An 18,169-nucleotide genomic window follows, 5' to 3' on the forward strand; every position below is an offset into this window, starting at 1 on the left:
AGACAAATCGACTAGGGCTAAGTCTTTTAGGCCTCGATGCAAGGGCAGCGGTGGGGAGACGACAAAGAGCATTCGAGTAATAGCAAAGGAAGTTTATCAAATATGAATGACAATGTCAAATTCAACCGATGACAGTATGAGTGAACAAAATTCGACTCGACTCGAAAAATCAATTTTTCTTTTAATTTTTAGTTATCGAGTCGAGTTAATCAAGTCAACTCAAATTATCAAGTCGTTCGAGTTGAGTTGAAATTTCAAAATTTTGAGTCACTTGAAAAATCAAAATTTAGCTGAGTATTTTGTCAGATTTGTGATTTAGTCCCTGATTTCCTTATTCCTTCAATTCCTCCTTAATTTTAAGTGCATTTCTTACTGAATTTGAACCACATGCTTCTAAACTATCTTAGAATACATATGTACTTTCAATTTCTCTTTTTAATAACAATTTTTATTTTTTTCAATTTAGTTACTCAACTTTGCATGATTTACTTAATTCTTCAGTTCATCCTTCATTTTAAGTTTGTTTTGACCAAATTTGAACCAGATGCTCCTCTATCAGTATAGAATACCTATGTAACTTCAATTAATATTTTTTACTAAAAATGTCCTATAGTTTTCAATTTAGTCCCTTAATTTCACATTTTACTTAATTTGGTCTTTTGACTACAATTATTTGAAATTATTTCTTCCCATCAATTTCTTTACTACTTTATACTCTCATCAATTTCTTTATACAATTGTTTACAATTGTAAATATGTTTTTTTATAATTTTAGATTGCATTTGATGTACTAAATAACATTATAATATACAAAAGAATATGAATATATATATCGTATATGGTTAGAGGAAATAAAAAAATAGAACCAGTCTGTACCATAATATTATAAATAATTATAATTAAATTTGTATAAAAACTCGAACAACTTGATTTGACTCGAATTTCATAAACTCGACTAGAAAAAATTTCAAATTAAATTTGAGTCATAAAATATAATTCGTCAACTCGAATAACTCAAAATTTTTTGACTTACTCTACTCATTTTGATTGAATACTCACTCTTAAATAAGAGAAGAAAAAAAATATACAATTGATTAGGTGTTAATTTTGGGATGGTTCCCACATGATGATGACTATCTCGAGAAAAACCATTAAGATCGTCAAGGTAAATGTCAAGTCAAACTATTAGTTTGTTTAGCAAAAGAAAATATAGGTTTTTTTTAAGTAAGATAAGATAACCAAATCTTGATTTTGTGTATAAATAAAACTAAGTTAAGAGATTCATCTCATAATAAATTTATGTAAATTTATTTGTGATTATCCAACTATAGCCCATTTTCACTTTAACCACAATTTTTGAATTATTGACAATTGGGTCACCAAACTATTTAAATGCATTCAAGCAGGCCATTAGCCGTTAACAGTTAACGGAAGTATTGACGTGATAGTTAGTAAAATTGGTATAATTACACATTTAGTCATTGCTACTTATATATTCTATCAATTTGGTCTTAATTTTAAAAAATTAAAATAAATTTATTCTTCGAATCAGATCATGCCACATGTCAATATGCCAAATGGAACACCCACAACCTGTACCCGACCCAGATCTGGATCCGAGGTGTCACGTTGACTTTTCAAAACATTTACTTGTCTAAAATAGTGAGTAATTTAAAACTTTTATAACATATAACTTATTCAAAATGTTTACAGAACCATTCAGAGCTTATACAATATATTCTTTTGAATACATGCCAACTAAAACATTATATATATTAAAAAACATATTATTCACCTCTCTTCTGATCTGACCTTCAGTAAGGAGATGCTGACCTGTCTTACTCCACATCGCTATTTACTCTTCTTGAAACCTACGTGTAAATCACTTACACGCTAAGTCTATAACTTAGTGAGGCATTAATTTATAAAAAAACTCTAACTAATTACATATGCATGAACATATCATCTTATAATGCCACATCAAAACAATATAACATTATATATAACGTATTATACCCAAATACATATCACACATTGTTTTCATCTCTAACCTTATTCCACTATCAATATTCTTATCATTTATATCTTATAATTATACTCTCTTATATTTATTCTTTTACTCAACATATGATTTAATTAACTAAGCAATACAAACATCATCATATAAATCATATCAGGTTATCTAATAAGAAATACATGCATACATATGAATCATCATTAGTCACTTATCATTAAATCACATAGCACATATACTTAACCTTCTCAATCATATACTATACATATACCTTATCATGTCCTTGCTATAAAATTTATCATATCACAACATATATTTGTTATTATCTCTTGATTAGCCCATGTACATATGTGAGAACTATTGATATGTGAGTCATTAGAGGTTGTGCACTAATGTTGTCACCACAACTCTTATAAATGCACCGAAGTGCCACGTAGAATTGCACCGAAGTGCCGCGTAGAATTGCACCGTAGTGCTATATAAGATGTCCCTAAGGACCACGTAGAAAAATTCCTTAAGAATCATATACATATGCCAAAGACCAAATATGTGTCTCAAAAGACCTCATACATGTTCCAAAGAATACATATATGTCCCGAAGGACCGCGTAGACCCTCGACTCTTGGCATGCCAACTATACCTCTAGCTATCTTGACACATAACATGGGCATTAATATTTAGATTATCTCACATTCACATATACATATAATCTCATAGTTCTTCCACATAACCCATTATTACATTTCCATAAGATCACACATAGTCACGTAGTTCATTTCCATATAGTTCACATATACATATACTCTTATAGCTATTATCATTTCTCCTGTAATCATATAGATCACATCTCATAACATACATCATGTATATATAATAACTTATTGCATATCATATAACTTATGGTTTGTACTTTTATACTCACATCAATTATATATATATATTGCCTTAGTTCAGTTTCACATAGTTTATCACATATATATATATATATATATATATATATATATATCTCATAAATTATCATCAAATAACTCCTATAACATCTTCCTATGGCTTCATTTAAGCCTATAAATCTTTCTAATATAATTTATCTCTTGTTCTCATATGTTTATATTTATCATATAACACATAACTTTTATTGCATATTTATATCGAATTCCTACCTCACTAATTCATAATATAATTTATATCGTATCATCTATCTTATTCTTTATTTCTTGATATGCACTTATATTACATAACATATGCCATATTTATAAACATATATCTTATATTATATGTGTATATCATCACTTTATATACAATTTACTAAGTGATATATTATTCTCAGTTCATTTTATAATTCAATCTTGTGTAGTTTTCTTAAATTCTCATAAATCATATAATATCTAATACACTAATTCTCATAATTGATCATATCACTATGTACTTGTCTAATTCATGTTTCCATTATTCATATAACCTTTATATGTTTACCTAGTTCCTATTGATATCATGAATTCACTTTCATCATATTATTCTATTATTACATATTTTATCGTATAACCATTTATTCACATAGTATTGTATTTCATTATCATATAACTTATATTTGTTCTCTTATAACTCTTCATATTCATATATTTTCATTTCCATAAATTACCTAAATCTTATCACATGACTTATCTTTTATACTCATAATTTCATATCTATTCTTATATCATCATATAATTTATGTAAACATATATATTATTTATACCGGTTCTTATATCTTATCACACTAACATAAATTCATACAAATCTTGTCACACATACAATAACATATTACTCATACACCCATAACAAACACATACTCAAGTTCATGAATTCATGCATAATACTATCGGAAATATACTTGTTGCAAGTCTTATTTCCATTAAACATCATATAATATCTAATATGCACTCACCTGGCCTCACTAGTCAATATCGATCTCTTAATTCTTCCCGATGACTATTACTTGTAAACTTTTCTGGACGTTCCTCTCGATCGAAATCTACGCCATCATATATCACATAGTAATACATTGATACATATCAGTATACTAATTGATATCTTCTAAATTGTCACTTCTTAGGCTAAAAGAAAGCTATTTTCATCCTTTAATGAAGGTATGCATCGATGCACTCTACAGTGTATCGATGCATTCCATAAAGTTTACATCGATGCACTACCTGTGCATCGGTACCCAAATCACCTTCGATGTTTAATCTTAAGGGGGTGCATCGATGCACTAACTGTACATCGGTACACTCAAGGCATTCGATGTTTCTTCTTTAAAGAGTGCATCGGTACACATTGAATTTGCATCGATACACTTTGCCCATAATTTGTATTTTACACCCGAAAATCATCAACTCTTCATTCAAATCTTCTATTTTAAGCCCCTATCATATCATTAAACTCAACTACTATTACTTAAACCAACTTGTATTCATATAAACCATCTCTATCTTCCATATCTCATCATGATTATTAAAATTAAAAATCTTACTAAACTTTCAACTTTGTTATTAATCCTTTCTAACTTCATAAATCTCTTATTCTTAGTGATGACAAGTCAAATTCCTTCTCAAATTTCACTTATTAACTTTTTTTTCCAGAAATTCATCTAAAAATTCATTTTCTTTAATCTCTTCTATATCTTTCATCTTGTTGTTTTAGAACAGATTAAGCTTTCCTTAAGCTTAATTATCATCTAATGATCATAACCCAACCTGAAAATCAACAATTAATCAACAAACAAAGAAACTCACCTTAGAGCTTGGAGATACGGGAAGAAGAAGAAGAAGAAGAAGAAAGAAAACTCTGGAGAATTTTCTCCTTTTCCATGTGGTTCCCTTGTCTTATAAAAGGAATATAAAAATTTTCCTTGTCAAATGACCATTTTGCCCTTTAATTCCTTTAATAATTACTAACAACTTTTAGAAAATATTTCCAGATAAATCATTGAACTATTCAATTATTCTACTTTAATCACCAAATTCCAAAATATTTCAATTTGGTCACTAACTCGGTATTGAAGATGTTACACCAAATATCATGACACATGTCATCACCCGATTAAATGATTTAATTTATTTTTAATTTAGTATATTTAGTATCCACTAATCAGAGGGTGACACGTGTCACCTTCAGATGGAATGAAAATTAAAGGCACAGAAAGGGCCCCATAGGATTTGAACATAGGTTGTGTGGGTGACAAAGGAGAGCATCAACCATTAGGACTGGGGCTGCTTAATGAGTTGAACAGCTTGAACTCGACTCAGTCAAAACTCGGTAAAAACTCAAACCTGGTTGACTCGACTCGAGACATTAACGAGTTGAGTCGAGCAAAGTCCAACTCGACTCAATAAGTTCGTGAGCACCTCGTTAATTTTTTTATATAATGTTTTAGTAGTTACCTTAAAAAATTATTTTATTCAAAAAAATTATTAATTTACTAATAGATAATTAAAAAGATGTTAAATTGCTAATATATTAATTTTCTAATTAACAATAAAAAATATTAAATTATTAATTAATATTTTACTACACTAAAAATCAAACTCTATTTATTATTTTAATATATTTATGGATTGTTACTTTAGAGTTTAGATTTTAAAATTGGTTCATACAATCTCTTGATAATTTTTGGTTAAATTTATTAATTTATGTTTATATTAAGCTCAATATAGAATTAGTAAATTTACCTATAGTTAAGAAAATAAGGTAAAAATTTCGATGAGCTTAATGAGCAACGAGGTGAGCAATGAGTATTGAGCTTAACAAGTAACTGTTGAACCATGTTTTATAATATTTTGATATTACAAATTAAGGCAAAAATGTTTTTGGACTTGATTGAATTTGTTCAAAGTTTTTCAAAAATAATTCAAAGTCTATTGAACTAGAATTTAAGCACAAAAATATTTTTATGGGTAAGTAATACTGATACTGTTCTTACAGTATTGATATTGATACTATTCATGTGGTATTGATACCAAAGGTAAGAGAAGTATTGATACTCTATAGGTAGTATCAATACTACCATGTGTTTTCCAAATTGCTTAAATTCTAGAATGCAAAATAGGTACCGATACTACATTCTACTGTAGTATCGATACAATGAGCATAGTATCGATACTGGTCAAGCCCAACGGCCAGTAATGGCTAGTTGATTTAAAAATTACAAAGGAAGTATTGATACTTATTAAAGGAGTAATGATACTCCCTGTCCTAGACAATTTTATTTTGCATAAATTAATCCCTAACGACTCCAAATCATCCCTAACGACTAAAAATAGCCACAAACTCATTCCAACATATAAAACCAAGTTGATGACACTTGAAGAAGGGTTAGAACACCTATCTAAGTAATCAAACACAATAGAAGAGCTTTTTACTCTTATTTTTCTTTCTCTTGTAAATATTAGTGTTTTTGAGCTCATTGCAAAAACTTTTATTTGTTTTCTTGTGAGCCTAATCTTTGTAAAAACCTTCCTTTTAGAGGTTTTCTTGTTTACATCTTTTATTCCTTGTGAAAAGGGGATTGGTTCTATCTTAGCCTGTGAAAAGCTAGAGAGTTATAAATATTATCTCTTTATCCTGCAAAAAAATATATTAGTGATTTTTTTTAGAAAATCCTTAGTGAGGATCTAAGGTAGTGGATGTAGACTTGGTTGAGAATTCGAATCACTATAAATCGTTGTACAAATTATCTATATCTTTTTACTCCTTACTCCCTAATCTCAAAAATCAATTCACCCCCTCTTGGCAAAAAACTTGGTTGATCATTTGAGCTTTACCGTTAATCCCAATAATTGGTATCAGAGCTTGACTCATTGAAGGTCTAACAACCTTGAGACGATCCTTGAAGAACCTCTATCCATTTTTGACACAACCGAGAAGATGGTTTCCACCCCCGGCTCGTTCCACATGGAAGACTCCCAACCGATCGGCAAGCCTCCATAATACAATGTAGCCAAATATCATCATTGGAAGAAATTAATGAAGCTATTCATCTAATCCAATGATCTTGATGCATGGGAGATGATCGAGAACGGCTACTATTCTCCAAAGAAGAAGACGAAGGAGTGGAGTGCCCAAGAATGGAAGAAAACTCAACTAAATGCCAAAGTCATACAATGTTGTGTTGTGCATTTGGGTTTGATGACTATGAAGGAGTTTATTCTTGTTCAAATGCCAATGAGTTTTTGAATAAGCTTGACGAACTTCATGGAAATAAGAAAGAAGAACCAACAAAGGCGGTGTCCTTAATGGCTCTTGAAGATCCCGAGTTATCTTCTAACTATAATGATTCTAATTCATATTCTTTTAATGAGTTACAAAATGCATATGATGAATTATTTTCGGAGTTTAAAACCATGAACTCCAAATATAAAAAAATAATTTCAAAACTCTTGTCTGCTCTGATCATAGTAAATGAGAAGCTGACATGTCTTGCTCCTCTTTGCTCCTTAATCTTCTTGAAACCTACGTGTGAAACATTTACACGCTAATTCGATGACTTAGTGATGTATAATAACATATCTAATGCAATTTATATCCCCTAACACACACACACACACACACACACACACACACACACACACACACACACACACACACACACACACACACACACACACACACACACACACACACACACACACACACACACACACACACACACACACACACACACACACACACACACACACACACTTCATATATTCATGTATGCATATCATTTCTCTCATAATCACAAATATCTTTTCTTCTATCACATATCACTTGTGCATATAATCATCAATCTCATATCATAAAATATTCTTGTATATTCTCATAACTCATTGCCACATGTTACATATCACATGTACTATATTCACATAATTCAATACCATTGGACTTATTTCACTTTCTTATGTATTAACATAGACATGTAGTCTCATGTGTTCTATCCATACCATGTAACTTACACATGTATTCATGTATACTCATCTCATATAATAATTTCACCTGATTTTATCTTATGTCCATTTCCATGCTTAAATCATATAACACATAAGTCTTTCTTATATAGTTTATGCTATATATTAATATCATCTTGTGTTATTCTATAGGTAAATGTTACTTATCTTATCTTATTTTCCCCTTATACCAGTTTACATGGTTTATTACACTAATATATACAACAACAACAACAACAACAACAAAACCCAATTCTCATATGTAATGGGGTAAGGGGGAGGTAGGGTAGTAGGCTCCCCCCAACGCCAGGTTGAGAGTAGCTTTCGTGGAAGACCTCCGGCAGTCAGAAAAATTAAAAATATAGATAAAATGCAATGCATGTATAAATAAATACATAAATACATAGTTGAACAATATTCATATGCAACCATTAATATCATATGTGCGTTTGTAATGGGAAGTAAACCCTGCGAAAAAATCTCTGCATATAGACAGAAACGTAAGACCCGGCTAAATTTAAAAGTGAAGAGAATGATACACAGAAGTCAACAATAGCAAGCCCAGTTCCAAGCCTCCATAAATACCAATAACAGAAATGTATAAAAAATAAAAGTCATGGAAATTACTACAAAGGCATTAAAAGAAGACAAAGATGATACACTCTAAATATGTGACCCACACTACTCGACTACCCTAGTCTTAAGTCTCCATACTTTCTTATCAGAGGTCATGTCCTCGATAAGGGCTAAATCCATCAAATAAGATCTCAAGCAGTCTTCCCACTTCCGCCTTGGTTGTCCTCTCCTTCTGGCACCGTCGACTGTAATCGACTCTACCCTTCTGACCGCATCCGACGGTAGTCGCCTAAGGACATGTCCAAACCACCGTAGTCTTCCCTCCCTCAATTTTTCAGAAACAGGCACCACCCCCAAGGACATCCTAATAGCAGAGTTTGTTGTCATATCCCACAAGTCCTACCGCATCTCCATCGAAGCATTCTCATTTCTGCGAGCTCTATCTTCCTTACGTGATCCTTCTTGGTTGCCCAACATTCTGATCTATACAACAGCGCTGATCCATACATATAACCTATATCACTTTTCCCACGTTATTTAAATAATAGTTTAATCTATTTATTTAATTCAGTTTAACATAACTCCTATATCATAATTTCCTTTAAGTATATAAAACTTTTCTATAATGCTTATCATATGAGTTCGTATTCTCATTTATGTTCATGTCCCCTAATTTTTATACTATTCTCATATAGTATCATAATTCATTATCTTATGATTTATCTTTTGTTCTCTTAAGTCTTCTCATAGACATATATTTGCATAAATTATGTAGCACATATAAAACATGTCAACACATATTGTCATGCATATATACAAATCATGTCATTCACATATTTATATTCATGACTCATGCACTAGACTTATAGGAAATAGACTTATCGCAACTCCAATTTCCATGTAGTCTTATATCAAAATAAGATGCACTCACCTGGCTTCACTAGTCATTACCGATCTTTTACTTATTCCTTGCTCGATCTTATTTTGTTGACTCATCAAATACTCACTTCCGATCAATATCTACACAATCATCCATTTGATATGCATATCAATATTCCAAATACTATAATTCAATCATTAATTCCTTAAACCAAAAGAAATACTTAATTCTATTTTCTACTTAAGTAGTATCAGTACCCTCTGTAGGGTATCGATACTTCCCTAGCTGTGGTATCAATACCAAGCATGGGTATCGATACCTTTTTTGCATTCAAAATATTTGTTTCAACAATGGGTACGGATACTGACCTTATGGTATCGATACTTTTGGTATCGATACTACCCTCCAAGTATCGATACCCCATGAATACCTTTATCAAATTCAAGCTTATAGTATCAATACTATTCAACCAGTATCAAAACCCCTATACCAAATATCACTCTTTTACTCTTGAAGTATCGGTACTGGATGAAGCAGTACCGATACTCATAGCCCATAATTCACTTTTCTTACCCTAAAATCTTACCAAACTTATTTAATTCTTATACCATAGCCTCCTTCTAGTCCTTTAAGCTTAACTACAATTATCCAAATCATCTTATATCCATATAATCCATCATCATCTTTAATAACTCAACTTAATTCTTGAAACCAAGAATCTTACAAAATTTCCAACATGTTTGTAATTCATTTCTATTACTTATATCTTCTTAATTATACCCTTGATAAGTCAAATATGACTTCTAAATCTATTTAATCCTTATTTTTCAATAATTCACTTAAAACTCCTTTTACTTAATCTCTCATAACTTGAAATTATTTTATTATTAAGCCATCCTAAACTTCCCTTAAGCTTACTTAACATCCCAAGAATAAAACCAACTCAAAACTTGCAAGAATTTGTCAACTGAAAGCATTCTCACCTTAGCTATGGAGATACGGGAAGAGAAGAAGAATAAGCTTGCATTCTCCAGACTTTTCCTATTTCATTTCTCATTTCCACGTGTTATATCCCATTAAAAGAGAAAAATAAAAATCTTCTTTTAGAAAAGACCATAATACCCTTATTACTACAGTGCCATAAACAGTGCTACAGTAATGAACAGTACTATGAACAATGCTACAGTGCATCGATGCACAAAAATTTTGAATGCAAATTGTACATCGATGCACTGCTACAATACTGCTACAGTGACTTTCGTAAAATGTACATAAACTCATAAAAATTTAATCGTTCATTACTATGCATTTATATTTACATAAATACGTTTAAAACATTACAAAACTCGATCACAGCATAAATACTTAATTTACCGACTTTGTTTACATGCCAACCTATTTTCACATAATAAGACATACTATTTAATCTACTTCTGATCTGACCTTCAAGTGGAGTTATGTTGTTTTGCTGAGCTTATTATAGGTCTCTCTGCTGTTCGGTACCTACGTGTAAAACACTTACACGCTAAGTCATCGACTTAGTGAGGCATAATAATAATAATAATAATTAAATATAATAATGATGCCATAATAAGATGAAATGTAATGAAATCATCCATGCAATCCATGTAATATGCATAACAATGTATCTTACCAATAATTTCTTCAAATTAACCATCATGAATTCATGTAATAAATTCATGTAATACTGCTACAGTGACTTTCGTAAAATGTACATAAACTCATAAAAATTTAATCGTTCATTACTATGCATTTATATTTACATAAATACGTTTAAAACATTACAAAACTAGATCACAGCATAAATACTTAATTTACCGACTTTGTTTACATGCCAACCTATTTTCACATAATAAGACATACTATTTAATCTACTTCTGATCTGACCTTCAAGTGGAGTTATGTTGTTTTGCTGAGCTTATTATAGGTCTCTCTGCTGTTCGGTACCTACGTGTAAAACACTTACACGCTAAGTCATCGACTTAGTGAGGCATAATAATAATAATAATAATTAAATATAATAATGATGCCATAATAAGATGAAATGTAATGAAATCATCCATGCAATCCATGTAATATGCATAACAATGTATCTTACCAATAATTTCTTCAAATTAACCATCATGAATTCATGTAATAAGTTCAAAAGGTTTAATAGGTTCAATAACCCATTATACAATACTGAGAACCCGAGGTATGTGAGTACTGTGAGGTTGTGCACAAATGTTGTCACCACATCTCGTATGAATTGCACCGAAGTGCCACGTAGAATTTGTCCAGAAGGACCACGTAATACACTGAAGTGCCACGTAGAATTGCACCGTAGTTCCATATAATATGTCCCTAAGGACCACATAGAAATTCCTTAAGAATCATATATATATACCAAATATCAAGTAGGTGTCTCAAAAGACCTCATACATGTTCCAAAGAATACATATATGTCCTGAAGAACCACGTAGAATTTTGTCCCGAATGACCGCGTAGACCCATTATTCTTGGCATGCCAACTATACCTATAGTTCTTATCTACATAACATGGGCTTTCACAGTTCACATAGTTTATATCACGTAGACATATCATTTACATACCTTTATCACGTTGCTCATATAACTTTTCCTGCATATTCATGTCACATAATACATATAATATGGAATATGATCATGTATCAAAATATTGAATCTAGACTTATCAAAAGTCTAGAAATAAATATACTACTATATTCATGCTATGCATATGCACTAATCTATATCTCTTTGCCTTTTCCTCTATCGATCTTTCTTGTCACTTGTTCCGGAACTTGTTTTGGCTCGATATCTACATAATTATAATTTTAAGACAATTATAAAAAGCCTAAACCTTATAATTCGATACTAATAACTTAAACGAATTTAATAAACTCATATTCCTAATTTCCTTTAGGAGTGTACCGATGCACTATGGGTGCATCGATACCCAAATTAGGTTCGAAATTCTCATGCATCGATGCACCCTTTAATGCATCAATGCACCTTCAAATTTGGTCTTAGTGCATCGGTGCCCATTCATAGTGCATCAATGCACATGCCAATAATAAATTGGTTTCACCCGAAAATTCCACAACTTTTCATTAAAATTCCTCATATAAAACTCCTTCCATACCACTAAACTCAACTACAACCATTTTAACTAACTTTTATCATTCCAACACCTTATTATATCCCATATCTCATTCAAATTCTTAAAACTAAGAATCATACCAAAATTTCCATGTAATCCAAACTTATTTCTAACACATATAACTTCTTATTCACACCCATGACAAGTCAAATTCAACTTCTAAATCCATTTATATATCCTTATTCAAAATTTCACTTATCCACTTCCTATCTTTAATCCTTCATAACTTACAAATCTTTGACTTTCTATGCTCTTTTTCATCTCCATCATCTTTCCTAAAGCTTCATGAATCAAACCCATGCTTTAATTTGAAGGATTAGCCAAAAGAAATCAAACTTACCTTAGGCTTGGGTGCTTCACGTTTGGGAGAAGAATATGAAGAAGATAAGTCTCTGGAAACTTATCTCCTCACTTATGAATCACATGGTTATTATAATACCCACTAATTATTATTTTATTCTTTTATTTGCTCAATGACTCTTTTACCATTTTACTTCCCATTCACTTATTAATTCATCATACACCAATATCTTTTAATTAATTCCTTCACTTTTCAATTAATCTAATTTGGTAATTGAATTTTAAAATCTTACACTTTAATCACTAACTCGGTATTGAGGATGTTACACTAGTAATGGCTAGTTGATTTAAAAATTACAAAGGAAGTACCGATACTCATTAAAAGAGTATCGATACTCCATGTCCTGGACAATTTTATTTTGTAAAACATTAATCCCCAACGGCTCCAAATCATCCCAACGGTTAGAAACAACCACAAACTCATTCCAACATATAAAAACAAGTTGAGGACACTTGAAGAATGGTTAGAACACCTATCTAAGCAATCAAACACAAGAGAAGAGCTTTTTATTTTTATTTTCCTTTCTCTTGTAAATATTAGTGTTTTTGAGCTCATTGCAAATCTTTTATTTGTTTTCTTGTGAGCTTAATCTTTGTAAACATCTTTCTTTTAGAGGTTTTCCTGTTTACATCTTTTATTCCTTGTGAAGAGGGGATTGGTTATAGCTTAGCCTGTGAAAAGCTAAGGAGTTGTAAAGGTTATCTCTTTATCCTGCAAAGAGAAAGAAAAAATTAGTTAATTTGGTAGAAAATCCTTAGTGAGGAGCTAAGGTATTGGATGTAGACTTGGTTGAGAAATTGAACCACTATAAATCGCTGTGCAAATTGTCTATCTCTTTTTACTCCTTACTCCCTTATCTCAAAAACCAATTCGCCCCCTATTGGCAAAACATTCGGTTGATCATTTGTGTTTCACCATTAAACTCAACAACAATGAGTCGATCAACAAGTTTTTTTAATGAGCATGAGTGAAGTAAAATTTTAACGAGCTTAATGAGCAACGAGTCGAGAAACAAAATTTTCAACGAGCACGGATCGAGCACTATCCAACTTGCGATCAACTCGCTCGATAAGCACCCTTAACTGGGACAAGGCTAATTATTTACCTTGAAATTGACTACATATGGTATATAACTTGTATCTTAGTGTAATTTTAAATTCAAAATATTATATATGTCTTAACTTAAATTCAAATCTTAATAAAATCGAATATATATTTTATTTTTATCTTAAATAAAATAAAAAATATATATTAGTCTTTTCTAAGCTTAATAATTTTTTACCTTAACTTAAATATTTACTTTTTATTCTAATAATATTTTAAAATTAAGATAAAAATATATTTTTATAGTTAAGATAAAAATAAAATATATTTCTAAATTAAAATAAGAATAAAATATATTAATATATTTTTTAAAATTAAAATAAAATATAGTTTTTCAAGTTAAGATAAGAATAAATAATATTTAATAATTAAAGGTAATAATATAATATATTTATTATTTTAGTTAATAATATAATATATGTAACAAGTTAAGATAAAAATAAAATATATATTTTAAGTTAAGGTAGGAATAAAATATAATTTATAATTTAAGATAAGATTAAAATATATATTTTAGTTAATATAAGAATAAAATAAATTCAATAAGTTAAAAAAACAAAATATATTTTTTAATGTTAAGATGTGATTTTAAGTTAAGATATATTTAATATTAAAACATTAAGATTATATTAAGAAACAAGATATATACAATATGAACTCTATTATAAACTATACAATGGGCTTGTCTCAGTGTTTGATGCTCTCCTTTGTCACATGAGGGTCACTGGTTCAAATCCCATAGCCCCTACTGCCTTTAAATTTCATTCCACCTGAGGGTGACACATGTCACCCTATGATTGGTGGAAATTAAATATATTAAATTAAAATAATTTAAATTCTCCAATCGGATGACGACACGTGTCATGAAATTTGGCACTACTGATACGTGGCATGATCTGAATCGAAGCTTAAATTTATTTTAATTTATTAAAATTAAGACCAAATTGATAGAATATATAAGTAACAGTGAGCAAATGTGTAATTATACTAATTTTATTAACTGCCACGTCAGCACTTCCATTAACTGTTAACAGCTAATTGTCTGATTGAATGCATTTAAATAGTTAGATGGTCTGATTGATAAGAATTCAAAAATGATGATCAAAGCGAAAAGCAACTATAGTTGGGTGGTCACTAGTATAGTTTATTCAAAAATTTCCCACATTATACAAAGAATAAAGATATAAATGCAAGGATTAAGTTTTAAAAAAAATAAATATAGGCCTAAAGACTACTTTATCCTTGGAAAAAGTAGCTTTTTATGCAAGGGAAAGTTACGGGTTTCCAGAATAAATATATACTAAAATGAATTGGTATGTCAGTCGGGCATCGTAAGGGGCTGTTGATTTAACGGATAGATGATGGATTCAAAATTTGAATTCCCAAAGGAAGCTGTGCGTTTTAAAGACAAATGTGCCCCACAAATCATTTTATATTAAACAATATTATAAATGAATTGGAGTATGTCAGTCGGGCATCCTAACGTGCTGTTAATTTAACGGATAGATCATGGATTCAAAATTTGAATTCCCATAAGAAGCTTTGCGTTTTAAAGACAAATGTGCCCCACAATCATTTGAACTTATTCATTTCCGTTCTTACCTCCCACTTCTTCCCTTTTCTAAACCATTTCTCTTCACTTTTCTAATCGTCTGATTGACCAATCCCAAATGGGTGGCTGTTTCAGCAAAAAGAAAGTCTCCTCCACCCATAACAACCCTCAGCCTCAGCCGAAGGAGGTTCCTCTTTCTTCTGCAGTAGCACCGGTTGCGGCGGAGACCACCCTGAAAGCCGGAGCTGAGCCCAAGAGTCAACTGCAGGTAACTGAAGAAGAACACGTTGTGAAAGCAAGCCAAGAGAAGAGCTTGGTTAAGAAGGAGGTATTCATCATAAAACACAGAAAGAGCCATGACACAGACAAACGCTCCCCTCCTCCTCCTCCGCCGCAAAATCCACCGCAGTCAGCAGAAAACGAGCCTGCTTCGTCTGCCTCCACTGAAGGAGGCATCTGCAACATCAATACGTCTACCGTGAGGACGTCCAGCTGCACTAAAGAGGAAGTCGACGCTATTTTGATACAGTGCGGGAGGCTTAGCAGAAGCAACTCCTCGTGTAAAACGCCTTCATCCAGGAAGTACTCAGGATCCAAGAGAAGTTTCGATTTCGATCGCGAAAACGAAAATGACATCGGCGCTGCTACCTCCACTGATTATGGTTCAAGGAAGAAAGGAAATGAGAGTTTACGTGAGAATGATGACCGCCCACGCCGCCGGCCATCGAGCAGGTCGTCTTCTCAAGGAAGAAGAAGGACTCCAAGCAGAGAAAGAGAGCAACAGCAACGCTCGGGCAGCAGAGAAAGAGGTAGTAGCGGCAGCGGTGGTGGAAGACGAGTGAGCCGGTCTCCGGGAAAAAGATCAGAGAACAGTGAAGGCACTCATGGTACCAATGCTGCCAATGGCACTAACAGGCCCGGGAAGATGGTCTCGGTTCCACCGACTGTTTCTTCATTGGCAACGGATAAGAGCATAAACGGTGTAGAAGCTGCCACGACTACTGCAAATGGTGTCAAAAGGATATCCGTGAAGAGGAATGTCGGAGAGTCCCCTGCAAGGACCGCTGCTTCACCTCGCTCTCAGTCTCCTGCAAAGACTAACCCAAACCCTAATAATGCCAAAGGATGCAACGAGAACCAGCAACAGCCTGCACTTAGTCGCAGTTCATCGAGGAAAGCTGAGCATTCGCCTTATAGACGAAATCCGTTGAGTGAGATCGATCCCAACTCACTAGCATACCCCCAGTCGGTTGCCAACAAGGGACAAGTAGGAATCAAGGTATCCATCAATGTCAAATTACTTATATCCAAACACTTGATTTTAAATTACTCGCATCTAAAGACTAGCATTTGCAGAAATCGAATGTTAAAGGCACGGCAAAGGAGTCACCAATGGTTGAAGATAGCAAGACGCAGGCAGCACCCAAGGCCGGAGCTGATAATCTGAAACCTCAATCATTGACGAGAAGCAGATCCTCTAGGCGATCGAGGGAGTTGGACTTGAATCCAGAAACTTTGGTGAATCCCATTCCATCGTCATATACAACGCTATTGCTCGAAGATATTCAAAATTTTCACCAAAACAACACCAATCCTCCTCAGTTCTCACTCCCAGCGTGCGTTAGCAAGGCTTGTTCCATCCTGGAAGCAGTTGCTGACCTCAACTCGACTACAAGCTCCAACTTCTCTGATAAAAAAGGTCTACCAACAGATAATTCAAACAAGAATGGCTACAACATTAGTGCTGTCGGGCAGAAAATGAAAGAAACCAGAGACCCTTTTGTCGAGTCGGAGGTAATCGAAAGTGTTCACTTGATGGAGCCAAGTTTTCACAAGTATGTGACAGTTAGGAGAGGTGTTGATGGTGCAGACATGGAGGAACAAGAATCATCAGGAAGCAATAGTATTGTGTGCAGTGGGCAGCAGCAATGGGGATTTTCAGGTTCCTCCTCGTGGGAACCGAGTTCGGCAGATTCGATGGATCGATGGACTTCAAGCACTCCCCTGGGACACTCCAAATGCATGCGATGACATAAAAGGATGGATCGATTCTTCACTAAATTGCAACTTCAATACAACCACCACGATTGCATTGTACACATTCAAGCAGCGGTTTTAAATTGTGAACTTTCTTGTGTTGGTGGTTGCTTACTTGCAACCACGATTGCATTTGAATCTCTCGTCTATGAACTTTGCTCTTATCATGCTTTTTCAATTGTCCCTACATTTTGTCTACTTCAATTATTGTTCAGTCAACACCAATATTACTTTGGATATGCGAATTTCATAAAGGAAAATATAATTTTTTTATCGCATATATAATGTAGAGTTGAGGAACTCGACTTAAATTTAAAAATCAATTAATTAATTATTAAATTTAGAGTTAATTGAGTTATTCGAAGTTTATTTTATAAATCGAGTCAAATTTAATTTTTTTAAGTATAGAATAGAGTCAAATTTTATTCCCCTCATTGAATAGATCAGAATCGTTGTGTCCTGCGTAAAGTGAAACTTTATTTGACTTTTCCATTCAAAAGG

At 32.3% G+C, this 18,169-nt stretch overlaps 1 protein-coding gene across 1 annotated transcript; it reads left to right on the forward strand.

Moving 5' to 3' along the window:
- Positions 1 to 15,686: 15,686 nt before the first annotated feature.
- LOC120196627 (uncharacterized protein At1g65710-like) lies at positions 15,687 to 17,806 on the forward strand. Its single transcript, XM_039198387.1, has 2 exons — positions 15,687 to 16,910; positions 16,988 to 17,806. Exons 1-2 carry the CDS (start codon positions 15,750 to 15,752, stop codon positions 17,660 to 17,662), a joined length of 1,836 nt encoding a protein of 611 aa, XP_039054318.1. The 5' UTR covers positions 15,687 to 15,749; the 3' UTR covers positions 17,663 to 17,806.
- Positions 17,807 to 18,169: the final 363 nt, after the last annotated feature.

The sequence above is a fragment of the Hibiscus syriacus genome, unplaced genomic scaffold (assembly GCF_006381635.1).
Source record: "Hibiscus syriacus cultivar Baekdansim isolate YM2019G1 unplaced genomic scaffold, ASM638163v2 tig00117034_pilon, whole genome shotgun sequence".
Taxonomy (NCBI): Eukaryota; Viridiplantae; Streptophyta; class Magnoliopsida; order Malvales; family Malvaceae; genus Hibiscus; species Hibiscus syriacus.